This window comes from Zootoca vivipara, chromosome 6, assembly GCF_963506605.1.
Source record: "Zootoca vivipara chromosome 6, rZooViv1.1, whole genome shotgun sequence".
NCBI classification, from domain to species: Eukaryota; Metazoa; Chordata; class Lepidosauria; order Squamata; family Lacertidae; genus Zootoca; species Zootoca vivipara.
The window spans coordinates 42,161,516-42,189,178 of NC_083281.1; the positions used below are offsets into that span (position 1 = coordinate 42,161,516).

Consider the following 27,663-nt stretch of genomic DNA (forward strand, 5'->3'; position numbering starts at 1 on the left):
AGCTTCCACCCACTGACTTTCCTTTGAAGGGAAAGTGAGGCGCACCATCAAGAACACCAGGAAGCTACAGTTCCTTGTAGCGTCCTGAAAAATTGATATAGGAAATCATAAAGCTAAATGGTCAGTGTGTCGGTTGAGTAGGACATTTTCTCAACTGGGGTTCAGGGGCAGTGGACTACTTCTGGCTGGACCACTTATAAAATGATTTCTGATATGAATTGCACAGGCTGCACAGTTTTGCTGCTTTCATTCTTCATTTACAGTACTAGAAGTGGAAAAGTCACTCTGCATCTAAGGACCATAGGTGCCAACTCCCAGATTGAAAAATCCGGGATTGGCAGTGGCGCAGCACCGCAAGTCGCGCTGCGGCCATTTTGGAACTGGGCAGAGCAGCACCGGAAGTTGCTTCTACGCATGCTCTGCCCATTTCCAAAATGGCCGCAGCGCCAGAAATCGCTTCTGCGCATGTCCAGATTCCAGACATGCGCAGAAGGAGCTTCTCCGGGCCGGTAAGAATCTGGGGGATTTATGGGGTTTTTAAAAATCTGGGCTGCCAGCGGGAAACGGCTGGAAAAACGGGGGTTTCCCGGGGAATACGGGAGACTTGGCAGCTATGCTAAGGATTGATGCTGAATTAGCCAGATGCTGCTTGAGTTTCACAATTGGCATTTTTATAATTGGCTGTTAAATACTTCCCATTGGTAACTTTTCTCTTTGAGGTAATTATGCTGATGTGCCGAGTTCCTGAAGAGAATATAGGTGTCTAACATCCTGACAAAAGGCAACTCATATCAGGATGTGAATTATCACGCTAGGATGTTATCGTTCTCTTTCTTCCTAATCCCCTCTCTTCTTTGATATGCATGGCTATGAAGCCTAGGAATGCAAGAGGTCTATAGCCTGGGAAAGTTTGTTTACTGCTTCTTCAAGGACTTCTTTGTCAATCTGATCCTCTCCCACGTGAGGACTGCATGGGTTTTTCTGGGATGTACCTGGAGGAATTTGATTGGTCCTTTTGAATTCTGTGATGCTTTTCCTTTGTGTAATAAAAACGACCTGACAGAGAGAGAGGAGACACACTCCACTCTCCGCATGCACTCCTGACATGCTCAGAGTCTTTGCTGGTCAAACTCTGGCTGTCTTTGTTTCATTTTCACTTTACTCCATTCTTCCCTGCACTCATGCAAACCCTACAGTTCCTGTAGCTGGAAACTGGCAGGAGAAGAGAGCTCTGTACAAAACCCCTGGAAGCTGGGGCTTTGGGAGAAGTGCTACACCATCATGACCCAGCTTCTCTCAGCCGGGGCATTGGTTTCTATGCTGGGAAGGGGTTCCCTGTGCACATGAAGAAGGGAAAGTGATTACCTCTTCCAGCCGATCCAGGGCATCGTTGAGCTTGCGTTGCCGCTCGAGCGCCAGCAACCACACCTGCTGCCAGCGGGCCGAAAGCTGGTTGATGCGCGGGTTCTTTGCTTCCGACTGGGAGAGAATTGGCATTGGGGGTGGGGCTGTCTGGTTCAGGGGTTTTCCTGAGAGGAAAAAAAGACAGGGGCAGGGAGGAAACATAGCAGAAATTGAGCAAACCGAAGGGATGCAACGAAAAAATTATGGGGAAGGGGTACAGGAGGAAAGGCAGGAACTAAATGCTGAGCTCTCCTTCAGATGAAACTGGAAACTTCACTAAGATCATATCAACCCTGCAGTCTGCATGGGGCATTTCAAGACAGGGACAGGTAGCAGGTTTCCTGACAAGGGCTGTGTTTCCTTGGGGGCCACATGCTGACTGTGGGCAGGGCTAAAGCTGGAGGTAGACGGAGCCACCTCTCTCTCTCTCTCTCTCTCTCTCTCTCTCTCTCTCTCTCTCTCTCTCTCTCTCTCTCTCTCTCTCTCCCCCACGCCTCTTTCCTCTCTCTTCCTACCCTGCCCAGCAGGCTGCTGGGACAGACTCCTGAGGCCTGAAATGATTGCTTGCCAAGGGCTTATGAAACTAGGCCAAAGGCTGCCCATCCTGGCCCAAGGAGGTGCAGAAAGTCACCCCAAGCTTGCATCTGAGCCAAGGCACATCAGAGCTACAGCCCAGACTTTTTTTTTAAAGACTGGTCTCAGCCATGGAATATGTAGTAGTAGTAGCATCAGTAATTTTCATAATAAAAGTAGTAATCATAATGCCGATGATGATATGAATGTTCCTGAGCACATATACAGTACTTATTTATTGATCAAGGCCCAGTTCAAGATGGTTTTAATTAGTGTTTAAAGCCATAAATGCATTAGGCCCCAAATATTTAAAATTTGCCCAAAGGGTTGCCAACATACTATTGCTTCGGGATTTCTCAATGAAAGGTCCATGAGCCGGCTCTGTGGCTTTCCTCTTGTATGTTTTTGTGACGCGATCCACATCTGGCTGCTTTCGGGTCATTACTTCCATAAAGGACTGGAAAATGCAGTAGGAAGGATGATTAGAGATAGAAGAAGAGTGCAGCATTTTGTTACTATGCAACTAAATGTTGTCCTTTTGCTAATGTAAGCAGTCTTATCCCCAAACAACTCAAAGCACCTTTGACTGATTAACATCGGATACCCTTTTAAATGAGTTGTGGGAGGGGGGATTATTGGTTTGTTTTTGCTCTTATTTTTGTTATGCATTTTGTGTTTTTTATATTGTATTTTCTATTTTATTGTATTTTTATGTTGTGAATTGCCCCGAGAACTACGGAGGAAATACAGAAATACACAATACATAAATATTTATCACATTTATATTCTTTCCTATTTTATCCTTACAACAACCCTGTGAGGTAGGTTAGGCTACCCAAGTGGAGATTTGAACTATCGTCTCCCAGGCCCTAGCCCAAACACTCTAACCACTACACCAGATTGGCTCTTATTCTTATTCAGTCTCCTCTTTGGATAGTAACATTTCACCAGCTGTTGCCCACGTACCTTCAAGCATATCTTTGCCATCACAGGGGTTAGGAACTTAGTACCTAAATCTCAAAATTAAGCACCAAATTCTCAGGAACCCAAATCTTGCATCTAATGCCACATTCTTTGTTCTTGCATGACATTGCTAAATCAGTCTTCCCTCCAGCTGTTTTGGACTGCAACTCCCATCAACCCCAGAGCCAATGTGGCCATTTTGAATTACAACTCTCATCAGCCTCAACCAGCGCAGCTGCTGGGAGTCCAAAACATCTGCAGCAGCAGGTTAGGGAAAGCTCCTCTGCGCCAAGGCTGGGGCTGATGGGAGCTGTAGTCTGAAAGGCTTGGCATCAGGTTCAGAAAGCCTGTGCTAGATATATATATATAGCCCACTAGATGTCAAAAGAAAAGAGGATGAGCCAGGATTGGGGTTGGGGACACCAGCCAGAGTGCCTCTAAGCAGCAGGAGCTGAAGGGGAAGACAATGACCCTCCATTCTGCTCTAAGCTTACAGGCATGTGGAGTCCTACTCCATGGCAAAACCAAAGCAGTGCAAGCTCACACACAGCTCGGAAGAATGAAATCAGGCACTTCGTTTCACTTTAAAGCCACTGTGGACAACTGTCTAAAACACACAGCATGCTCTTTTCTGGAAGTTGTCAGAGAGGGAGCCAAGCAGGGCAGGGTTACCTGGTGCTCTGCAATGAGGGCTTTGACCTGGTCAATATTCTGTGGCATTGGCTCTTGGTCCCTTTGAATCAGCGTCGTCTCAGCCCACTGAATCCATGCCAAGAGCTCCTCCAGCAGCTCTGCATTGGCCACTAGCTCCGAGAGGGCTGCTTCAAGCCGCTGCTGGTGTTGCTTTGCCCATGTGAGAACCTGGCAGAGGAGAAAAGCAGGGAGGGTAGTTGGCAGCAAACAAGAGGTACGGTATCTCTGCATGGGGAAGAGGGAAGGCAGCGGAATGGAATGGTATGTCTTTCCGGGTTACTCTCTGGGAGGATGCCTGTGTGTGCATGCAACTTCCCTTGCCTAAGCATCTTCTTCACTTTTGCATTCCCCTCCTCTAGCTTACCTGGATCGTGTGTTTTACCCTGCAAGCTCTGCAACCTACGAACACTACAGACTTAGGGCACCAAGAGCAAACTTGTACTAATGGTGCCAGTGATAAAATAGTCTAGAATCTAGATTAAGGGAGAAGACTTAAAAATGTTTCAAGCTGAAGGTGGAGGGAGTATACAGAATTTTTTTTTTAGGGGAATGCTGTATGTTCTTATGTGATTATCATATTATGTTTATACACAAGCTACTCCGAAAAGGTTCATTCAAAAAGAGGAGTAAAAAAATAATCATTTAAATAAAAAAAGCTCTTGCTTCTTCCAAAAATAAAATCAAAACAAAAGCACCTCCACCCAAGCATTTTAGGAACTGCAGTGAATTTCTACATTCTGTAGCTGGCTCCTCTCATCTCAGTAGGCAGCATTGTCATGAACCTTCTATGATGTCACAGCAGCTGAAGCAAGGTGGGAAGGGGATTCAAAATGCATTATTATCCTTATACAGTCATAGAATTATTAAGTCTCTCAGCTCCATTCATGCTGGCTGCAGCTGCTGAGAGGCAGAGCAAAGGTCTCTGTGACTCACTTCTTCAAACCGAGCTCGGATGATGGTGATCCAGTGCTTGATGGTGGTGATGCAGTCTGGGTGGCAAACGGCCAAGATGACCTCCCCCATCCCCACAGCGGAGTTCACATCCAGCCTTTTCTCTTCAACTTTCTTCATGAACTCCTGCAGCAAAGGGCAAAGGTAAAACAGCTCAGCCTGGCTGCCTGGCAATCCCCTCAGGCTCCCGCCTTTCCCCTCTTCTGAACAGCAGCTGCTCACCTTGTGCACATCGATGAGTGACTGTAGCGCTTCTGCGTCGTCGGGCAAAGCTCCCCGGAAGCGGAGGGTCTGCTCAGCTTCAGAGAGCCACTCCAGCAGAAGATGGACGGCAGTCCGAAACTCTTCTGCCTGGATAGGAGAAACGGCACCAGTGAACCCTTCCCCGTGGAGCAAAGGCCTTTTGAGTTGCCGTACAGCAGGGATGGAGAACTCTTCTCAACCTAAGGGCCACTTTCCTTTACAGGGAACCTTCCGGGGTAGGGAAGACACACGGCAGTGGTGGGCGGGGCCAGAGGCAAAAGGGGTGGAGCAATAGATACAACAGAGTCACAGGGCCGGTGTGGACCAAAGAGATGTGCAAGCTGCAGATGATACCACCCTGCTCCCCGTCTCTTACCTGCTTCAGGGCCTCCTCCAACCGAGTTTGCTTCAGGACAGACATCTTGCAGACGGTGTCCCAGCGGTTGCTTAGCTCTTGCAGCTGCACTTTCACCCACGTTGTGTCATCGCGGCTGTTCTCAATAAGTTCCCGGCCTGAGCGCTTGAGAACCGTGACAGTGCCTGTTCGCTTGCCAAGCTCCTTCTGGAAGACCTATCAAGGGGAACAGAGCATAGTTGCACTCTCTTTCTCCAAGCTCTCCACCCCTGTAAAGAGCACCAAGTTTGTTTTTTGATAGTTATCTGGAGACCTATAAACCCGATCTTGGACCTTTTGCAAGTATATATTCATTAAAAGGCAGTTTTGTTCTAATGGCCTTGCACTTTTCAAAACTCTGGAGGTATTAACTGCTCCCATTTTTTAATTATGTTCCGAATGATGTTTTAAACATTTTCATGTGTTATTGTATTATATTTTGATTCCTTTATGTTAGCTGCCCTGGGCTCCCTTTGGGGTGAAGGGTGAGATATAAAACTTATAAACTCAAGTACATTTTCACTGGGACTCCAGTTCACTGCCTTAGTCCATAACACATTGAGGCTTACACAGTGTGAAGTGGTTTCCAAATGGATGGCTCTGTCCCCCAGCAGCTGTTACCTTGTGAGCATCCATTAAGTTCATGACCAGGTCCAGGTCCCCATGGACAGGCAGGTCTAAGGCCAGCTGGGGCTCCACCTTGTACAGCCAGTCAACCAGAGCTTGCAATGCATCCATGAACTGGCCAGAGAACAGAAGGGCCTCTTCCAGTTTGTGCTGCCTGTAAAAATGAAAAATGCAGGGGTGAGTGGGTGTTGCAGTTTCCCCTTAATTGGCCACCTCCCTGGGCACCATAATAAATATGGTGTAATCAGAGCATTAGGTAAACCTTAAGAAAAAGGTATTTTATTTATTAAAACAAATTACATGGCTTTGCATTTAAAAATCATAAAGCAGTGTACAGCACAATGTAAAAATTACAATAAAACCAAGAACTATACAGTGGTAATAATAAAGGGGGGGGGAATCCAAAGCAAACAGATTAAGAACAGACTAGTGTGGGTTACCAGCAAGGGCCTGTGAGAATCCAGATAAATCCAGAGCAAATCCAGCAGGAAACTAGCTAAGGCCTCTGCACTGCTCTGATTGGATGTGCAGTCGGTATACAAACTGGTCAAATGTCAAATATAGTTCTTGATGCTGATAGATGCCCCTCACACCCTATCCAAATAGGTGACTTAAAGCTGGCTTCTAACACCCCCTTGTAGGACCTGCAGGCACCTCAACTTACTATAGGATGTTACCTGTTAGGAAGCCCTTTCAGGCACTCACCTTTCCACCGATTTGCCACAGACAGTGTCCCACTTGTCACGGACTTCCCCAAGGAGATGGTCCAGGCTCTGGTTGTCATCTGGGAACTGAGCTTTTTCTTTCAGGGCCCTTCCTGTCCGGATCGTGGTGTCATAAACAGGCTGCTTGCCACCCAGGGTTTTTTGGAACTCCTGATTTTCCCAAGTAAACCCACCCAAAACATAGGTTGAGAATTAGGCCAGTGGCTACAGATAATTTCACAAGAAGCAAAGGAACTGTTTCACATGCAATTCTAACCTTGTGCTTAGAGAGCTGCAGTTTGATCTTGTCGGGATCATTTGAAATTTCAAGCTCAGAATCCAGGAGATTTTCTGCATCTTCTAACCAGTCAACCAGCTTCTTCCAAGCTTCATGGAACTATGAAGATTCATTTTTTTTCATTTAGTTTATTATTAGAATTCACATGCCTCTCCAACTCCACCGATCACTGCCAATTTTCACCTACCCCCGCCCCCTAACACCTGACCCACATTTCATACTTTTGCAAACAGTGCCTAATACACCAATGCCCTCAATGAGCCCAAGAGGAACAGAAGTATTTTGTAGCTCTGAGCTTATAACCTTTGTGCCTCCCTGGCTTCTAGCCTACAAAGGATTGTTCCTCACCTGCTTTGCCCGCTTCCTGGCATCGTCCAGAGCCCGCCCTCTTTCCACTGACCGCTGGACGACCTTCTCCCAGCGTGACTGGACACTGACCAGGAGGTTTTTAATCAAGACCACATCCTGCTTCTGGCTGAGAAACTTCAGCTGGTTTCCACTTTGGTCTAGGCCAATTATCTGGTCCCGGTGGGCGTTCACTTCATTGGCAAACACCTGACAAGGAAAAAATGAAGGCTGCTCTCCGGGGTCTCTTAGGCACCACATAATGTAGGGAAGGCCAATTCATTTGGGATGGAGGTTTTGTTCCAAGGTGAGACAGCACAAAGCTCAACTTGTAGTCCCTAGGCTGGGGCCTGACTGGGTAGCCAAGAGTGAGCCACATACACACACAGCCTCCAGTTCCCTACCTGCAACAAATGAATAATCTGACCCATCTCACAAGCCCCATCACCTGTTTTAGGGAACTAGTAAAAGCCTGGAGTTGTAGTCAACCAACTTTTACTCAAACTAGACCCCATTGAAATTAATGGCCTTGACTAACTTAGGTCCACTTGTTTCAAGAGGTGTACTCTGCGTAAAAGTTAGTAGAATGCAACTGATAGTTATTTTTATTAACTGATTTTAAGTCACATTTTTAATATTACAGATTAATTTGTTAATGCTTCATACACACACACACACACACACGGCTGTGCTACTGCTCACTTCACTCACCGCCACTTGCCAATGCCTCTTTGCTTTAGACATCCTCCCTCCTATTCATACTGCCTGCCTCACACCAAAGTTGCTGTTGCAACCTCAGTGGAAGAGGCAAAGAAGAGGGCAGTGATGGATGGCAGCAGAGTGGGATAGTTGCTGGGGAGCTGCCCTGCCTTGCCCATTTCTAGGCAGCTCGCCTGGGTTGCCCACCTGCCTCTGTTTCTCTTTTTCCTCCAGTGGTGCTGAAATGGCATCATTGGTGTTAGGCAAGCAGCAGCAAAAGAACAGGAGTTTGGGGGCGGCTGCCCCAGCCTGTCCTGACAGTTCCTCCACGACTCAGCTGGACCATAGTCATTCCCCCCTCTGCTTCCCTTCTCCTCAAACTCCAATGCAAGAGCCCAGCAGCTCTCAGAATACTGTCATCATGCTGTAGTTCACAGTGCCACCTACTGGCAGCCAAGCAAACAGCAGTAGGATGACAGCCTTTCCTCTTTATTATGTGTTAATATTATCTATCTATCTATCTATCTATCTATCTATCTATCTATCTATCTATCTATCTATCATCTTGCAGTTTCAAAAACTTGGTTATTTGAAAACACCTATGATGGAATATTTCTCTGATTTAATTTTATAATTGTTCTTGTGGAAGTGCTTATTGTCTATTCTTGCTGTGGATAGAAGATACTATCTAGCTCTTAACTTATTTTATTTCTCAAATTTTGAGCACTTGTGAATATGATACAATTATAGAATCTTAATTGAATTCTCTCAATACTCCACACCTATTTTAAATAATTAAGTATTTCTCTATCTTTTGGCAGCTTCACTATTCAAGTCCGATAGTTCCCCCCACCCTCCCTCAAATGCACGCATGCACACCCAGGTGGGCATCATTACCTTGTGATCTTCTATCTGTGAGAGCACTGTGTTGAACATGAGGCTGGGTGGAGGAGCAACGTTCAAGCTCTGCTCTGCAAGGGTGAGCCAGTTGATGAAATCCTGCAGGGAATTTTGGAATTCGGTTGCCAAGCTGAGGGCCTCTTCCAACTTGGACTGAGTTTTAAAAGAAGGGGGAGAAAAAGCAGCAGAATGAGCACAAAAGGCAGAAAGAAAGGAGCACCAGCCAAAGTTCACAAATGCTGGCTTCTGAGACAAAGACCACAATTGTGTAATAAATGAGAGACTCCTTCTAGGCTGGACCTTCTCAGTCCAACCAACGAACGTGACTTGCATATAAACACATCACATTTCAAATGCTGATAACTCTTCCCCTTCATCCAAGCCATTGTGGAGCCAGGTTCTCTTCCAACAAAAAGCATCAGAACAAGAGGAGACCACCTACTGGGGGGGGCAGTCAATGTGGTGCCCCCTGGATGCTGCTGCACAAGTGTCCATCATCCTTGACCATTGACCATGCTGGCTGGGGCTCATAGGGGCTGGGAGCCTGAGAACAGCTGGAAGGCACCACATTATGGTAGTTTCCCCTGCTCTATTGGACCATCACAACCTCCCAATAATGGACTTCTGAAACAGCTGGATTAAAACCAAAGCAAGGTTCTCTCTCCACTCCCTTTTCAATCACACACCTCTTTAATACCATCTCAAGTCTCAAGAATCCCTCTATATGAAGCTCCACATGTACAGAGCCTTGCTTTCCTGCACAAGCTAGGGAATGTGTAGCACTCACACAAGAGCCCCCTGCTCTGCACCATGCAAATGTGAGTACAGTGGGTACAGTGGGTGATGGGTACACCCCCACCCCTCATAGCACATTACCTTTCTCTCCTCCATCTTCATACTGACGAGGCCCCACTTCTGCTCCAAGAGAGCCACACTTTGCTCTGTCTTTGATCCAGACCCAGAATCATCGCGGCTCAGGAGCATCAACCTCCCTTTAGCCAGGAGCTGGCTGTAGACCTCCTCATTGGCTTTCAACTGGGCATAGAGCTCCTGCACAACACAGAGGCATCGTAAACAAAGGATGCTTTGCAGGACAAATTTTCCTGACATGGGGGTTCACATGGCATAGGCAAGACAACTAATAGCACAGTTGTGTGTGAAGATTGCTTCTGTTTGCCAGGTACACTTGGCTCTGGGGGTTGTCTGCCAATTCCAGCTTCTCAGGGCCAATGCTTCATGTTACTCTAAGCATGTGGTGCGCAGCTACACCTACAGGTTTTCATTATTTAATTACAGGGATGGGAGATCCCTAATCTGATCAAGACCACAATCCCTGGGAAGGAGGTCTACCCCACCCAGTCATTATCTGGACAAAAATCACCCCGCTTGTGGCTTCAAAACTTAGGGGGAAGGTTCCCACTGGTGAATAATCTTTACACCTGACTGTGCACACATTTTTCTCTGTGACATCCTTACGTGTAAAAACTTCACATTTGTCGTGGTCCAGGGTTGATGCCAGCTGATAGCTGAGTGACCGCAACAACATGGAACATCCACGAGTACCTTAGGTAGATACAGCTGTGCACTGTAAGCTGGAATGAAGCTAACCAAGCCTTTACCCATTTCTTTTTCTCTGGCGCTTTCCCTTTTAGGTATTTCACGTCCCACCTGTGATGCACATTGCCCTTCCCTCCCATATTAAGGGGCCATTCATTCCAGGCATCAGTTTGGCCATCACAACTCACCAAGTGGGCATTCAGTTGCTCTCGGGCAGTCTCTGGCAGCCCACCTGTCGGTTTGGAGGCAGACAGCTGGTTCTCCATCCTTGTGAGCCAGAGGAGGAAGTCTTCAATTTCACCATGGAAACCTTGAGCCTGCAAGGGAACACAAAGCACATGCTGGACTGAAGGGCACAAGCAATTCACTCTGATGGTCTTGGAAACCTCAGCGGGAGGTACCAGGATTTTTAAAACCAAAAGGACAGAAATACATTTTGAGGTAGTGACATTAAAAAAGCAAAACCAAAGTGTCAAGCATAAGATTTCAAATCCCAGCCTATTTCCAGCCATACTCTTCTAGCCTAGCTCCCAGAAGAGAAGCTTTCCCAAAAAGACTCTGGCTCAAAGAACGAATCATCTCCAAAGTGAGGAAGCGGCTGAGAAAGACTCATCTGTACACCCAAACCACAGAGCAACTCTTGGTGGGCAATTACCTGAACACACAAAGGGATAAATAACCAGGAGGAGGGGCAGCACACACAAGCCCCCCCAATCCCCTCCCCCAGGGGCAACAGCTGCTCTTCACAACTCCTTTCACTTGTATATTTAACAAGAGAGTTCTATCCCATCCTCCACCCCCCCAAATAGTTAGAATGGTTTACAAAAAACAAAAAATATATATAAACATAATGTCAACTTGTGCACTGAAGATTCAGTTATTATTATAGGGAGAACTTCAATTTGTGATAAGGTCTGAAGTGGTTTGTTTTTTAAAGAATTGGTGATTAACTTGCTTAAAAAACCCCTGCAATTGGAAGCCTTTCTTTTTCCTACAGATCTTGGTGCTCATCTTGGGACGTGCCCCAACCTTCCCCACTCCCATCTCAACCTTCTGTGTGTTCAGGTGCATGCCTGAATGTGGCTTCTTTGAAATGTTGGGTGAGGAATGCAGGGAATGAGAGGGCTTTGAAAAGCACCCACTGCCCGCCTAACTAGGGAGGTTGGACTCTCTTCCCAGCTGACCTGCTGAAGGGTCATCTGCAGCTGCTGCTCTCGCTCCTCTGTCTTCTGCAGCACCGACTCCCAGCACGAATTCATCGTCTCAAGGCGGTTCCGGAGACTGTTGGCATCATCCCCTGCGCTGGATTCCAAAAGCTCATTGCCAGCCTTGTTCACTGTCTCCACTGTGGACTGGTGGGCCAGCACATCATTCTTCAGCACCTAGTGTGGTGTTTCAGGTGGAGAAGAGGAAATGCTTTAGGGCCCTTGCAAGCCTCTGTGGCACTAGCAAAGGATGATGGTGATGGATGGTGGACCCAAGTTCAGCCCCTGTCATTCAGCATGGCTGGAGTCTCCTGCATTTTGGCTTCGGTGTACAAACTCAGGAAGCAAAGCACATGATATGAGGCTTCCTGGATATTCTTACAAAACACTCTCAGCATCGGCAGTAAGTTACTGGCAATAACCAAATGTGACCTGGCAAGCCCGAGCAAACACCCCAGCTAGAGGAAAGGCTGTGGCTCAGTGGCAGGGCACCTGCTTTGCATGCACACAGTGCCAGGCTGGATCTCTGGTATCTCCAGGTAGGGCTGGCAAAGACTCTTTCTGACATCCTGGGGAATTGCTGCCAGTCAGGGTAGACAATGCTGAGTCAGATGAACCAATTGTCATGAGCCCCATGGAGACATCTTGGCAGAGCTGGTTGGCATGGGATGGCAGTGTGGACCCTGATTCTGGGTTGTGGCTTAGTGGGCCAGATAGCGGGTTGTTGGGAGAAAGACCCATCTCAGAATCATCAGGCATTCCAAGTGTCAGGGGAGTGACTGCGCCTCCTGCCAGTGATGCACTCCCTTCCCCGGGAGGTGTCAGCTCATGTTGGACTGTGAACAGACAGCATCTACCCACCCCATGCCCAAGGACATGACTTATGCCAACATGAGTAGACCCAGCCTTCTCATAGAAGTGCTTGTTTGCTTGCCTGGTCCTGTGGCTTGGGAAAGGACCCACACGAATGACTGTGCCCAGCCAGCTCTTCAGAAGGGGACCCCAGGGAGACATGTCACATGTTGGGACAACATCTTCACTTATGCCTAGCCATGAACTCCACAGCCCCTTTTAACCACTCATCTACACTCATCTCATGTCTAGGCCCTGTAGGGAATTCTGGAAGAAAGCTTTTGGAATAACTGCTCTGAGAGCCAGCATTGTGTCTGTGAGTGGGAGCCAGGACACCAAGGGTCTACCTCAGTGTAAGGCAGCTTCCAGTGTCATCCGTTGATGCTGCTCTCATAATATTCCCAGCCCTTCCCTCAAAGCAAGCCTCCGATTGAGCTATAATGGCACTGCTGCAGTGACAGCCCAGAAAAATGAAGATTCCTGAGGCAGGACACAGAGGAGGGGTCACTTTTGTTATCCAAAAGCTCTGCAGTGGCCCAATGGCAAAAGGACAGAAAGGAGCTGACTTAACCAGATCTTTGGCCCATGCAGTCACACACTGCATTTGGCAACAGCTCTCTAAGGTCTCAAGGAAATTTTGTGAGCCCCGTCAACAGAGATTGGCCAGGACCTGAGAACAGACATATTCTGCTGCCAAGCTGGACACCTCTCACTGCAGGACAGAAACAGGGACCTCTTTGCAATCTGCAAGTACTACTACTAATAATACTACTAAATTTGTATACCACCCTTCATCCATAGATTTCAGGGTGGTTCACAATATAAAATCCCTTCCCCCACACTTACATGGTGCTTAGCTAATTCCACCTCGATGACTTTTGGGTCGCCATTGATGGGCCTCTGGGCATCCAGCAGCTCTTCAGTGTGGGTCAGCCAGGCCATCACCTCAGCCAGCGCATGTTGAAACTGGCCAAGGGCCAAGAGGGCACCTTCTAGCTTGTGCTGTTTGTAGACAGGGTAAGAAGAGGAATTTATTTTAAGAAAACAAGGTTAGGTGTGTGTTTGTATTTATTTTATAGGATTTAAAAAATTCCGTTTTCCTATGCACCAAGGAGGAGCCCTTAAGGTTGCAGTACTTTAAAAATAGTGCAAAGTATACCAAAAACAGGCAAATAAATAACAGGACCCAACAACATGTAAAAATAAAACATCGGCTTAAGCAGGAAAAAAAAGTGTTTAATAGATGACAAAAGACCATCACACAGAAGCTGCACAAATCTCTAGCACTCCAGCTAGCAATGGGACACACAGTGGAGGGCCTGGCCAGGCCCAAGGAGGAAACAGCAGTGGCAGCCCTCAAGGTAACCTGGTCTGAGACCCTTTGGGGCTTCAAAAGGTGATAACCAGCCCCTTTAATTGAACCTACGCCAGGCCAGTTCATCCACCATACCTGCCGATGGGCTATTTTCTCGTTCAGGTTCTCCCACAGATGCTTCAGCTCCGTCACAGGCTCCCGGATGATGTCTCGGTCCGTCTCATCCATGGCTTTTTTAAGCATGAGCCCTCCCTGGTGATTCAGTTTCTCCATCTCAATCTGCTGCTGGTAAACTTCCATTTTAAATTCCTGCCAAGAAGGAGAAAGCAGAGAGTTTCAAGCTCAGGACTGTGACTGACGATTTATTTAAAGAATTTATAAGCCGCCCACCATTTGAAAATATCACAGGGCACAAACACACGCACCTTCATCTCGTTCAGCTGCTCTTTGACGGTGTTGAGATCCGTCCCCACAGGGGGCATGTTGCAGAGTTTGATCACCGTGTTGTCCAGCCAGTCAAACATGGCCTGAAAAGGGAGCAGGCCCACAAATGAAGGGAGACCCAGCCAGCTTCCACCCAGAGGCACAGCGTTGTGGCCTCCATGAAAAGAGTCAGCACCCAGTTCATAACCCTTTCCCTCAGCCTTTCCTCTTTCTCACAGGCTCAACTACTCCTCTGAGATGCCAGACCAAAGATCCATGTCCAGCCTGGTATCCTGTTCCTAACAGTGGAAAGCTGACAGGGCAAGATTTGGGTTATCCCCTGCTGCTTCTCCCCAGGATCAGCCTCTCTAAGGTAGACTGTCCCTACACACAGAGGCTCCCTTTACAGTTATAGGTCTTTTCTGTAGTGGTGCGTGATTGTGGAACTCTCTCATCTCAGGTGTGCACGCTGCTACAACTTTGCTGGGATTCCACCACCAGGTTGAAACATACCTGCTTTCTCTCTGGCCTTTGGAAGAATTTAGCTATTCTGTCCAAGATCTAAGTACTATTCTGAGATGCTGTCATTTTGGGCTAATAATTCATAACTGGTTTCAACTGTAGTTATGTTCCTGTTGTTTTATTGATGTCTTCACCAACCTAGTGCCCTCCAGATGTTTTGAACTATAACTCCCATCAGCTCTCAATCAGTGCCAATGGGAGGGCACCAGGTTTGCAAAGGCTGGTGTATAACAACCTTTAGTTAATCAACTAAAATGACACTGGCCCTCCCACCCTCCAAGAATCTGGTGTCCCTCAGACTACTCTGTGATGTTTATGCAGTAAGCCTGGCACTACAATGAAAGATGCTCAAAATTAAGAGCCAGAATCCATTTCAGGCAGTAGCTAGAAATGATCCCTGCTTGCCTTAGGAAGCACCGTGGCTCAGTGGCAGAGCAGCTGCTTTTCATGCAGAAGGTCCCTGGTTCAATCCCTGACGGTATTTCCAGGTAGGGTTGGGAGGGCCTTCCTGCTTGAAATTCTGGAGAGCCACTGTCAGCCAGTGTGGATGGACCAATGGCCTGGTAAGGCATCTCTCTTGCCTCTGTGCCTTCCCTACCCCTGCATATCGCCTCCACTGCCACCCGTTGTCACCTGCAGCGTGTCCTGATACTGCACTGCCGACTGCATGGCCTCCTCCAGCCGCTCCAGCCGCTCCTTCCAGGTTTTGTTCAGGTTCTCCCAGGCACCGTTCATCTGCAAATGCAAGGAGGGGTCAGTGGGGGCTGAGCACCTTGCCAGTGGGGGAGCCAAATGGGCAGCATCTTGTGCAGGGTTGGATTCAGACAAGGGAGCTCGAGGCACCAAGCCCCGGTCAGCCCTGGAGCTCACCACATGTGCCATTCTTTGTGCAACTGACTCTCATGCCTGCCAAGTGGCAGCCCAGACTATTGCCTGATTTTCAGGAATATGTGGGGGGGGGCAGTGCCCTGGGCTACCTGTCCCTTGCCTGCTTTATATCTCATTTGCAGCACAGGTAAGCTAAGCTGGAGAACACACTTGCTAAGTATGGGTGGTGTACTGATGCCCCCGATTCACTTTGCAGGATCCCTGCCCTCCTGGCCTCCCAATTTGACAATGAATTGAGAGCAGCAGCAAAGTTCTACTGCAGACAAGTCTCTTCATCAGGCTGAGGAACTTTCAGCAGTCCTCTGTGCCACAGTCCTCTATACACACTCACATGCTCCTCACTATCCTCCATCCAGGCAAACAAGGGGCATGATCAGGGTTCAAGGACATGCCTCTAGCAAGGCAAAAGCACTCAATGAGGGTGTGAAGTCAGGCTGGTGAGAGGATGTGTGACTGAGGATGGGTGTGTGACCTGGGGAGAGGTCCAACGGTCAGAGAGAGAGGGCCAGGAGCCACATTCTACCCACCTCATCTATGCTTTTCTTCACTTCTGGTTTCTCTGTCTCACCGCAGGCAAAGATCAGGTCAGTCCCAAGAATCCGGATGAACTCCAGTTCTTCATGCAAACTGTCCGTTTCCTCTTTGATCGTCTGCAGGAATATGGTCACCACAATGTTTTATTAGCAAGCACAGCTCCCAAATGGCATCTGGGCTGCCAGAGTGACTCACAACACACATTTATAAGCCATCTTGTTTATTAAATTGCGCTTCTAATAGAGATTAAATTTCTAAAGAAAAAAGGCAGGAAGCTCAGGCAGCAGCACACATACCTTGCTATAACAATATGCAAGGCAGTTGTCAAAGCTGCTAAATGCAGAGATTTTAAAGACCAAAGAGCAGAAATCTGTTCTGCTTTTAAATAGGATTATTTGAATCATTTTCACCTTGGGAGGCTTTCTTATTTATTATAGGCGAGCGTATTATTCCATGCCTTACGCAGCAGGCCATTCCGTTTGCCTACAGCAGAAATGTTTGCCTTTGCCATCCTTACCTCTGCTGCTTCCACCTGCTGTTTAATGATGGATGGGTCAATCCCCGGACTCTCCAAGTCATGGACAATGTCCTGTGTGTCTCGGATGGTGGTCAGGAGGGCAGCCATGTCATACCAAAATTTCTCTGCCAGTTCCAAGACATCCAGGAATTTAATTTCACGTTCCTCGGCCCGGGCTTTGATGTCTTCCCAGAAAAACACCATTTGGTCTAATTTATCCTGGATTTCTGAAATGGAGGAAACATCACAAACCAAAATAATGAGACTCTCTTTCAGTCGGGGGTGAAAATACCATAGAAGACATGGACTATAAGAATTTGCATGACAAAAAACCGAAAGGAGCGAACATGTGACAGTTCCAATTCCCCTGACCTTTGGCTGCCAGATCCTTGTCTGCACCTTGCGACCGTCCAATCAGCTCCTCCCCGCGGCGTTTTAGGGCCTCAAAGGACGGCTGCAGCTTCTCCAGCTCCATGGTGGCATTTTTGTTGTCGCCAATGCACTCTCGGATCTTCTCAACCTCAGCTGGGATCAGTGGAGGCATTCGCAGGCGGGAGGAGAGAGACTCCAGAGTCTCCAGCATGGGCTCAATCTTGTCATGGAACTGAGCAGGAAGAAGGAGGCGGCTTAGCAAGGGCACAACTGAGAGGCTGCACTGAACAGCCAATAGGAATCTACAGGCCCTTCAAAAAGGAGCAGCAGAAGCAGCGCCTGTTGCAATCAGCATAGGCTTCTAGCCCAACACTCTTATGTATGGTAAGATGCATAGTTTATCGGCTGTGTTGCTATGATTTGTTTTTTAATTTTTTAATTGAATGTTATGGTTTTGATTGACTTGTCTGTAACCCACCCTGTGATCTGCAGATAAAGGGATGTTCAGAAATTGACTGAATAGGTAAATAAATGCATGTCAATTTCATCCCAGAGGCGGCTTCCTGTTTCCCCTTCCACCACAAAAGGTTGCTGTCATGCCCCTCACTGAACAAAAGCAACATCTATACAGGTTTAAGAGTTTGGTCAGTAAGGCAATTTCAAACTTTATTTCTGTGGGTGTGATTTTTGACAGCAGATGGATTCCTGGTTTGGTTTCATAATCCAGAAAGCTTTAAGAAAGTCTTCCCCTGGAAGGAATCTGTCTGGATACTGGAATACCACCCACTCCCCAAAATGACACACACAGGGATCTTAAGATTTGAATCATCTTACTCAGCTCTAACTGAAGTTGTTTTGACAGAAACCAAATCCACTCTGAGCAAAAAGATGGGGAATCCTCTGACAATAACAATCCAACTGGCACAATCCTGCACAGCTTCAAGAGCCTTCTCCATTCATGTTGACTGCAGTGGTGATGAGTGAAACCCAAGCAATTCCCAAAGTAAATGTCATCTCAGACTCAGCAGGTGCTCCCAAGATAAGCGACTAGACCCTCAAGCTGGGCCTACCCATGCCCCTTCTCCATCCAGCAATATGGCCATAAAACTGGCCTGCCTCACAAGGCTGTTGAACCCTTCAAAGAAGTGCTGAGTCACCATAATCAGATGCATGAAATACCAGTGTGCATACATAGAACAACCTCCCCCAACCTGGTGCCCTCTAGTGCAACTGCTACCATTCCCCATGGTTGCAAAAGCAGCTAGTCATGCGGCATGGCTGAGAAGCTGCTGTCTGAGAACCAGGAGTGAATCACACAGTCCTTTGGATCCTGTCCATTAGCTGCATCATTCCCTCTTCAAAAACAGCTCCTCAAAGAGCAATCCGTAATTAGCTTAGATGAATTTGCAGCGATGGGCATGTTGCGGGGGTGCTTCTCCTGAGAACACACTTATAGGGAGAGGGAGGGAGGTCCAACTACAGAGCTACAGGGATTCTGCTTCAACCGAACAGCAGCTGAAAGGCATGAGGCCAAGAGCAAACCTTTGCCAGTTGCCACCCCTTCTGCAGCCTAATGCTTTCAAACCCCACTGGCTTTTCTGCCTGAATCAAAGTCTGCAAAGAGGACTTCCAAAAAGGGGGGAGTCCACTCCTAACTGAGCCAACCATTTAACTTTTTGATGTACTTTGAAAATAATTCACACCAAGGAATTTAAATACTATTGCACCTGGGAGGTTTTTGAGCTTTATAAAATAAGGCAGGGTGTGTTGTGCTTAAAAAACCCACCAGTAATTCCAGACAACAACAGATGCATGCAAAAAACCACTTTGCAAAGAAGGGGAGTGTAATTGCTAGCCAATGAAGACACCATCTTTCTGGTAAGTCAGAGGGGAGAAGGATTGCAATGTGATGAAGAGGAGGGATTCTTACCTCTCCAATCTGTCATGGTGTGGTGCAGTCAACACAACAATGAAATGTGAACAGCACGCAGGGAAGACAGGAACAGGCACCGAAACACACAACAGGGAACAAAATCCACAATGGGAGGGGAGATGAGACGGGAAATGGAGGAGGAGGAGGAAAAACAACAACTCAGAGTTAATATATGAGCAAAAACCGGAACATGGGGGAAAATAAAAATGTATTGTTTTATTCAATGTATTATACAGATGAAACACAGAACAAAACCTAGGCTAGGGTACCATAGATTAACAATGGTTAAAGTTTTACCAACTAACTTCCAAATAGCATGCAAGACAATTGCATGGGGTGGGGAAGAGTCTGAAATGAGGTGATAAGAAGAATCTGCTTGATTCCTGTCTTAAGCTCAAAATCACATGACACAGAAAAGGAAATTAGCAATAGCAAAGGGATTTGTGCCTAACAAAAATCCTTTGCCATATTTAAATGTAGTTTCCCCTTGCACTGATCTCATCCCCAATCCCTACCCCCCACCCCTGCTCTGATCAGGTGAGAAAACGGGTTCACTCCCCTACACAAAGGAACTCACTGCCTCCTATGTCATGGGCCAACCCAGCAGTTATTCTCTTCAGCAAAGGACCTTCCATTGGGGCTAAAGAAAAATTTTGTTCCAGGCTATTAGCGGCGTTGGGGGAGGGTTGTTGGGGATCCTGGAAATATGATTCTGTGATCTAGTTGAGATTCCAGCATTGCAAGGTGTTGGACTAGATGACCATCAGAGTTCCCTCCAATTCTATGATTCAACAACCTCTGCCAGTCAGTGTAGACAATACTGAACTGGGTTGACTAAGGCAGCTTTTTATGTTGGGTTGAGGAGTTGGTAAGTCTAATGCATTTGTGGGGACTGTGATCTTTCAAAAAGGTGAGGGGGTGGCGGCTAAGCACCGTATTTTTCGCTCCATAAGACACACTTTTTCCCTCCTAAAAAGTAAGAGGAAATGTCTGCGTGTCTTATGGAGTGAATGCATGGTGCCTGGAGCTGAATTGCCCGGGGCGAAAAGCAGATTGTGCTTTTTTTTTTAAGAGCTAAAGGCTAACAAGAGGGAAAGCTCAGCAGCTGATTGCAAGAGATTGGGAGGGAGATAAGAGAAGCTAGCTCCCTTCCCGGCCCCACCCCCTTGCCCAGGCCTCCATTGTTGTGTTTCCCCAGCGACATGTGACTGGCTGATTAGATTATCTGTCTGGAAACTGTACAAATGGCTCCCTTTCCTTTCCTTTCCTTTCCTTTCCTTTCCTTTCCTTTCCTAAAGAAGCTGCATAACTGTGAGGTGAACTCCATAAAAACAAGATTTTTCCCCTTTGCAAGGTAAGCTGCAGAACTTTGAGCTGATCCCCCCAAAAAACGGGGCTTTTCCCATTTGCAAAAGAAGCTGCACAACTTTGAGCTGATGCTCAAAAAATGGAGCTTTCCCCCTTTGCAAAAAAGCTGCACAACTTTGAGCTGATCCCAAAAATACCAGGGCTTTCCCCCTTTCCTCCTCTAAAAATTAGATGCGTCTTTTGATTGGGTGCGTCTTATGGAGCGAAAAATACGGCATATCCCCATCCTCTTCTACAGCGAGGACAGATTGCAAACAATCTCCACCTAAGCACCCCATATGATACCCACAGATTGCACTGAATCATTGAAGGATGGAGTCAGGGAATCACAAACCTGGGTTGACTGTGAGACAGCCTCGTCCATCGCCAGAGCCCGTTGGCGGACATCCTCCTTGATGCGGGAGTACATGGCTTCTGCCGTCAAGTATTTCTCCTGTACCATCTCACCTTCTTTTGGGTTCAGCTCATTCAGCTGTGGCCCGATTTTCAGCAGCTTATCAATATGGGGTTTGTGTTCTGCAATCAACTCTCTCAGTTGCTGCAAAGCGAAGAATTGCAATGAGACTCAAAGATGATACCTCCTGCTTTATGCATTTCACTACACTGTGTTCCCAGGTTCACAAATCAAACAAAAGAGCAGATTCTGCAATTAAACCAACTGTGTTTATTGGCTCCAAAAAGCTAAAGAACTTGTGTTTGCTCAGCATCATGTTATGAGATGCAGAGACCATATTAACCTTGAGCCATAATGCTCAAAGCCAGCCTGGTCCCCCCCCCCCCCCGAGGTGTTAGACTACAATTCTCAACTCCTGCAGCCAACAGACTGTGCTAGCTGGCATTGATGGGAATTATACTTCAAAATATACTGAATATATACTAAAATAAAGTGTGGAAACACTGGGTGGAATTCAAGGTCATGCTAATGCAATCATTTCGTCAGTGCACACATTTCTGCTAGCCAGATGGAGCTATCTCCCCTCTCCCCTCCCCCACCCCCAGTGCTGCTCTGGGTTTCTCCCAAAAACTTCAGAGTGGAATTGGGGGAGGCACAGGGTACAGAAAGCAGTCTCATTGTGCTAGTGGGAGTCCTTGTGCTGGCTTCTGCTACTGCACTAGGTTAGCTGAATCCGTCCCAGAGTGAATTCATAATCTGCATTGCAGAGATCTTTTATCACTACATGATTCAGTAACTACTTCTACTGTTTTCAGCAATAAGATGAGGGCATTGTGATACCCTCTCTCTGCTGCCTTGGGTAATCCAAAGAGAGTTGCTGGGGCAAATTTAACTGTCTTTCCAAAATTCCAACAGGGCTTTGGGATACAAAACCATCACCCTCCTACCCAACCAATCACTAACTCCAGTCTTTCCCCTCCTTCCATTCCCTAACCCACTTGCTTCTCTAGTTGACTGCTGCCCAGTTTCCACATGTTCTGCTCACCAACCTTCCTCAGCTTGCAAATGTCCGCTTGCAAACAACCTCCGTCCCTCAGGAAGGGCCCCTGGCAAAGCTCAGCAACTTTCCTAAAGCCAAATGTTTTACTGATCCACACATTTGGGGCTTGCATTATTGCCCGAACACAGAGGGACTTTTGCTTGCTTCTCGCAATCAGTGTTCTAAAGGCCTACAGTTTTTTAAGCCACATAGATTCATACCATGGGTGTCTGCAGAACTTTTTTTTTTTGGGGGGGGGGAAGGCAATGCAAAGTGGGGAGCAGGCTACTCTCTCCCCCCCAAACACAAAAGAGAAAACAAAAGCCTGTAAATTTAGCCTCATATCTCAGGTTATACAGGTGTGAGAAACTTAAGTTTTACAAAATGGGAAGCTGGTGGTCTGGGCATTCATGCTTCTCTCTCATGCCCCCATCCCCTTCTTACCCTCATGTCTTCCTGCTGCTGCTTGAGGTGCTCGTGATCAATGGCCAGAGGGGGCAACTGCCCAATCAACACCTGCGTCTCTTCCAGCCAAGGGTTGAGCTCTTCGTAAGTCTCCCAGAACTGGTTGACTAAGACCTGGGCACGTTCCAAGCGGGCATAGCGCTCTGAATTGAGGTGGCTGATGTCATCATACTGCTTCAGAAGACACTCCGTCTTCTCCTGCAGGAAGAGTAAGATGTGAAGCTCAGGGAAGAGGCGCAAGGATTAAGAGGTCTGCCTAGGAGATGCCGGGTGACGGTTTTCGTGACCCAAGTCAGCAGGACTGCTCCATTCTGTATTCATTTTCTTATATGACTGGATTATGTTCCAGCCTGTTTTCCTAAATAAATCTCCCCATACTGCCTCTTGGGCCATTCACATAGCTCTTGCCACTAGCCAACAGGCACACATCACTTGGTACTCTGCATTTTGGATATAATATACTTGAGGAGGAGGGGAAATGGTCTATGTGAGTCAAAGAACAAAAGCAGATGCATGGAGCGGATGCCAACTGGATTCTTTTTATTTATTAGTTTTATATCCCACTTTTCCTTCAAGGAGCTCAAAGGGGTGTATATGGCTCTCCTGTGAGGTAGCTTAGGCTCAAAGATGAAGACTGGCCTCAGGTCACCCAGTGAGCTTCCTGGCTCAGAGTTGAACCCTGGTCTCCTAGGTCCTAGTCCAACCACTAAATCAAATTGCCTTTTGCTTTGCGCTAACTAGACATTTCTATCTACCGGCTATAAATGCATGGTGCAACTTCCAGTAGCTACTCTGGGCTAAGTTCTAGCAAACAAAAAACAAAAAAACTTGGTTAGCCCAGGGGCAGGACCACTGAAAACATGCACCAGTACAACAAGGCTGGCCCCTGGCTGAGTGTTGCCCTCTGCAGCTTTCTTGTCTCTCACTAGAGCGGCCTTAGCCAACCCAGTGCCCTTTGGATGTTTTGACTGGGGGCTGCTGGGAGTTGTAGTGAAAAAGCAATTGGGGGGCAGCAAGATGGTGCATGCAGGACAAGAGATTTACCTGCAGTGTGGCTTTCTGTTCTTCCCCACAGGTTCCAAAGATCTCATTCTTCTGGCTGAGCAGCTCGTCCACAGAATCTTTGTGTCGGATGATGTCAATAGAGAACGCCTGAAAGGTTGAACAAGCACAAAGCAATTTTCTTTAAAAAGAAGTGGGTGATGAGAGACGGCGCAAGCACCCTGCATCCATCCTGCAATGTCATGCTTGGCCTGACTGCAGCCATTGTGCCTACACTTATCAAGGCCATAGGGTTCAACTCTGCCTAACCCTAACCATCTGGTATGATTCAAATCAGCCTTTGCCAACCTGGTACCCCCCCAAATGCCTTTGGGGTATAGCTCCCATCATCCCTAACCCTTGGCTGTGCTGGCTGATGGGTGTTGTAGTCCAAAACATCTGGAAGGGACTAGGGTGGGGATTTTTACCCCACCCATCCATATAGTGGTACCCAAGACAATTAACAACAAATAAGATAAAATACAACTTAAGAACAAGGCTGTAAAATAAAATAAAAAAACTGCAAAAAGTCCACCCCAGACTGATAAAAAACAGATCAAGGAAACAGCCTGTTAAAAATAATGAGAACAGAATTGGATGCAATATTGCCCTGATACTGTCTGCTCTGTTCAGGTGGAGTCCAGATGCCCCCAATTCCACAAAGAAATATTCTTTTTCAACTCCCTTGCCCACAACACCTCATCCAATCTGCCAAATCTGAACAGCAACTCAGATTTTATTCAGAACCACCCAAAGCCCCCTGATCCCCCCCTCCTCTTTGTCCTCCTTATCCCTGTGGAGATCAAAACCCAAACACTGAGTTGGTTCCAGAAAAAGTCAGTCATTCTTTAGACCAGGGGTCCCCAGACTTACCAGGCTTTGGGCCGGAGGGTAAGGGAGTGCGCGCGCAGCGGGGCGGAGGGTGGGGGAGTGCGCGCCCGTGCGCATGCGCACACGCACGCGGTCGGGGAAAAAAACGCCGAAAATCGCTTGTGTGCATGCGTGTGGGCCTCCCCCGACCCGGAAGTGCACCGGAAATGACCTCTTCTGGGTCGGGAGAGGCCCATACGCATGCGCACAAAGGATTTTCGGCGATCTTTCCCCGATTTTGAAGATCGCCGCCGCGCCGCGCACTGTAAGAGCGGGCAGCGGGCGGCGGGGGTCGTCGCAAGCCGGATTGGGAGGCCAATGGGGCCGCATCCGGCCCGGGGGCCGTAGTCTGGGGACCCCTGCTTTAGACCAATTGAAATCAGCAGACTATGTAAGACAGTCATTACTAATCTGTCCTGGTGATTTCAATGGGCAGGAAGCATGGCTAAGTCTGGACCTAACCTATGGTTTCATCCATGATGCCTTTACACCACACAACTCCCAATGCCTCAAGAAATCCAGATGATCTTTCTGCTTCCGTGTCATTCTTCTCTAGAACTACCCAACCTCTCTGCTGGCTTCCCAGCACTCAGGGCCATCATCTACTCTTCTGCAACGGCACGGTTAAAAGTACCACTTTGCCCTCCAGCTCACTCCATCCAGTAAGCGTTCAACCAAGAGTCCCTCACCTTTTGGACCTGAAGCTGAGCTGTAGTCTGGTCTTGCTCCAGGCGAATTGGGCCAAGCGCCATCAGCTTCCGTTTCGTCTCAGCAACCCAGGCAAGCTCTGAATCAGCTGCCTGCTCATACTGTCCGGGGGGGAAAGGAGGAGAATTTAGAGCCGGCAAGGCACAAACCGGAAGAAGCCTGGCATTTGCCCTCACATGTGGGTCAACTATGAGGCTGCATGAGCATTAAATGAAGAGCAAGGTGGGGGAAAGGAAGTCAGGCTAGATTTTAGCTAAAGCAGTACATACGGACCAAGCTGCAGTTTCCTCTTAGCCACAACATTGTTTTCTGACATATCTACAAGCCCCAATGCTGTTCTCCAGGTGCTGCTGGGACTCAGACTCTCCTCAATAAGGCCAATGGACAGGGGTGATGAGTCCATCAGCAGCACCCAAAGGGCCATGTGTGAGAAAAGGCAGCTTCTGAGCAGTGTGTGAAAATAATTATAAGTTCGTACGTGCTGAAAAATCAAAGTTTAAAAACTACCAGCCCTGTGCAAAGATGGAAAATTCTTAGGAATCAACATTAGTGTTTTAGGCACTTGACTGATCAAGAGATGAGATTTACGGAGTTAATTCCATATCTGAAATGAATGTGTGTGAGAAAGTTGACCTGAAGCTTGTGGTTTTTTAGTTCACTATTCTCGAGTGAAAACTCAGTTTTCATCCAATTCTCCATCAATGACTCACTTGAAACTGACCTTGGCCTCACTAGTGTTACTCCATCTGCAAAAGCAGAAGATAGCCCAGAAAAAGGACCACCCAAGACAGGCTAGAAAAATAAACTGATTTTACAAATGTTTGATTCCTTGATAATATGCTCCATGCAGAAACATTACATTTTGTGAGTTGATGTGTATCCTGCGGGTGAGATCACGTGCTTTAATGACTGGCAGTACACATATCTTTAGTTCTTGTTTTGTGTTTGTGGCACATTGTACCAGTCCCGATTACAGCTTATTGATGGCAGAGTCAGGGGCGTAGCAAGGGGGCGGACCACCCCAGGTGCCACCCTGGAGTGGGGGTGACACTCGGCACGCCCCCCCTGGGACTCCCAACCTGAGCCCCACCGCTCGGTAAAAAGCCTTGGTCGGCGCGGCGGCAGCTGGCTTGCTCGCTCACCTGCTCGGCCGGTGTGCACTTCCTTCCTGCTAGGCAGAGCCGAGGCCTCCCTGGCCCGCCCCTAGCCTCCATGGCTCCGCCCAGCAGGAAGAAAGCTGGAGGCTGGTGGGGAGAAGCGTCCCCTCCCACCCACCCACCGCTCCCAGCTCCGTGAGCGGCGCATGCATTGCACATAGCGACGCTGTGGATGCGCGCTACGTAGCGACGCCCCGCTCCCGGGTGCGCGTCATGTTTGCTGCTCCCGGTGCCCAAGCAGCTTCCTATGCCAGTGGGCAGAGTCTTCTGTCATCTGTGTGGAGGAGCAGGCCCTATTTTCTTTTTAATTTAAAAGCCTGCCCACTCCCTGCCTTCTCTGCACCAAGTCCTTATGATGGAAGAAACAAGGGCCACTAAAAAAGCAAACTCTCAAACTCTACCTGCTGTGACCTCTGTATAGCAGCATCTATTTCTTCCACCCTTTGCTTGATGGTGTCACTGATCATCTTGTAGCGCTCATTAGTATCCGAAACCAACTTATCCAGCCCTTCGCGGGCACGCCAGGGCACCAGCTCCAGGAGGGCACGGCTGACTTCGTTCACAGTATCCAGGATAAGCCTGTGTTCCATCACCTCCTTCTTCAGTTCCTGGAAAAGAAAAGGAAAAAATGTCCGGCTGTCTATGGTTATGAATCCACTTGCCCCTTGGGTTGTACAAAAAGGGTATTTTTTCATGATTAAAGACCGGCACAGGACCCCCTAATGTTGGAAATACAGGCCTCCATTTGCTGAGATGGAGAGAGGTATTTCATTTGAAGTGGAAGGAAAGCGGAAAGAACATTTCCCATCCCAGCAGAAGCGGGAAAGGCATCTTCCTGGCTGTGGATCACAGGCCAGTGTATGATAACAACCACTTTTACTTGCAGGTGCTTTAAACTAAAAAGCAGACACACCAGTAGCTGTGTCAGTCCATAAAAAAACCCTCCAAATGCCTTTATCAGGACCAATCTAAAAGCTTCTAAGCTCTCCATAACTCTTCAGAATATCACACAAAGCTGGGAGTATGGACTTTTTTTTTTAAAAAAAACCCAACAACCCAGGGAAGTAGAGCAATTAGCAAGCCATGAAGTCAGCACTTGTAGACACATTCCAAGAGGAGGATTGCAGACTGAGTAGGTCCGTCTCTGATGCTACAAACAACAGGTTACACAGCGAGACTCATTTGGTAAAGTAACAATGGCTTCTTGCCTGATGAGAAGTCCTAGAGAACTTACAAGCTGGTCACGTCTTTGGTCCGTTAGTTACTAACTAGTTAGCACACTCTCTGTTCCAACCGAAGCCCACTCTCCCTTGAACACTTTCTGCCTGAGTGTGGAATGGCTCCTGACCTTCTGCCTCTGCTGGAACTGAGGGATCTGCTCCCCGACAGGAGAGTGCCCTCCACCCGACGTCAGCTCCTCTTCCACCAGACCCATCCATTCTGTCAGCTCCTCATGTGTGGACTGGAACTTGGTGGCCAGCTGGCGGGCCTGCTCCAGAGTGCGGAGAGCCTTTGAGCTGGCTGTGGTGATATCTGAGTAGCGGGTCTTGATGCCGTCCAGCTTCTCCTGGATAAGCAGCACCTCTTCCCCTGCAGGGAGCCACCAAGTGTTTAGCTGCAGCAAGCTCTAGTCTTTTGGTTTAGAGACTTTTTTTTGTTTTGCCTCTTTATCTGCAGGCTTAGAAACCACTTCTCACCCAAAAGCTACC

General features: G+C 47.7%; 1 protein-coding gene across 18 annotated transcripts in view; it reads right to left on the bottom strand.

Moving 5' to 3' along the window:
- The window catches only part of MACF1 (microtubule actin crosslinking factor 1), a 291,507-nt gene that overhangs the window by 15,224 nt on the left and 248,620 nt on the right, over positions 1–27,663 (bottom strand). For all 18 annotated transcript variants that reach the window (XM_060275855.1, XM_060275856.1, XM_060275857.1 and 15 more), the window contains 27 exons: positions 27,303–27,544; positions 26,356–26,562; positions 24,779–24,898; positions 23,223–23,330; positions 22,158–22,376; positions 20,615–20,818; positions 16,980–17,211; positions 16,608–16,834; positions 16,084–16,206; positions 15,302–15,403; positions 14,149–14,250; positions 13,859–14,032; positions 13,255–13,410; positions 11,536–11,733; positions 10,540–10,668; positions 9,671–9,844; positions 8,792–8,947; positions 7,199–7,405; positions 6,830–6,949; positions 6,554–6,723; positions 5,843–6,002; positions 5,204–5,398; positions 4,807–4,935; positions 4,567–4,710; positions 3,613–3,801; positions 2,317–2,434; positions 1,366–1,529 (listed from right to left, as the gene is read on the bottom strand). In XM_060275855.1, the coding sequence (XP_060131838.1) occupies positions 1,366–1,529; positions 2,317–2,434; positions 3,613–3,801; positions 4,567–4,710; positions 4,807–4,935; positions 5,204–5,398; positions 5,843–6,002; positions 6,554–6,723; positions 6,830–6,949; positions 7,199–7,405; positions 8,792–8,947; positions 9,671–9,844; positions 10,540–10,668; positions 11,536–11,733; positions 13,255–13,410; positions 13,859–14,032; positions 14,149–14,250; positions 15,302–15,403; positions 16,084–16,206; positions 16,608–16,834; positions 16,980–17,211; positions 20,615–20,818; positions 22,158–22,376; positions 23,223–23,330; positions 24,779–24,898; positions 26,356–26,562; positions 27,303–27,544 (4,469 nt within the window). The remainder of the gene's footprint in view (positions 1–1,365; positions 1,530–2,316; positions 2,435–3,612; positions 3,802–4,566; positions 4,711–4,806; positions 4,936–5,203; positions 5,399–5,842; positions 6,003–6,553; positions 6,724–6,829; positions 6,950–7,198; positions 7,406–8,791; positions 8,948–9,670; positions 9,845–10,539; positions 10,669–11,535; positions 11,734–13,254; positions 13,411–13,858; positions 14,033–14,148; positions 14,251–15,301; positions 15,404–16,083; positions 16,207–16,607; positions 16,835–16,979; positions 17,212–20,614; positions 20,819–22,157; positions 22,377–23,222; positions 23,331–24,778; positions 24,899–26,355; positions 26,563–27,302; positions 27,545–27,663) is intronic.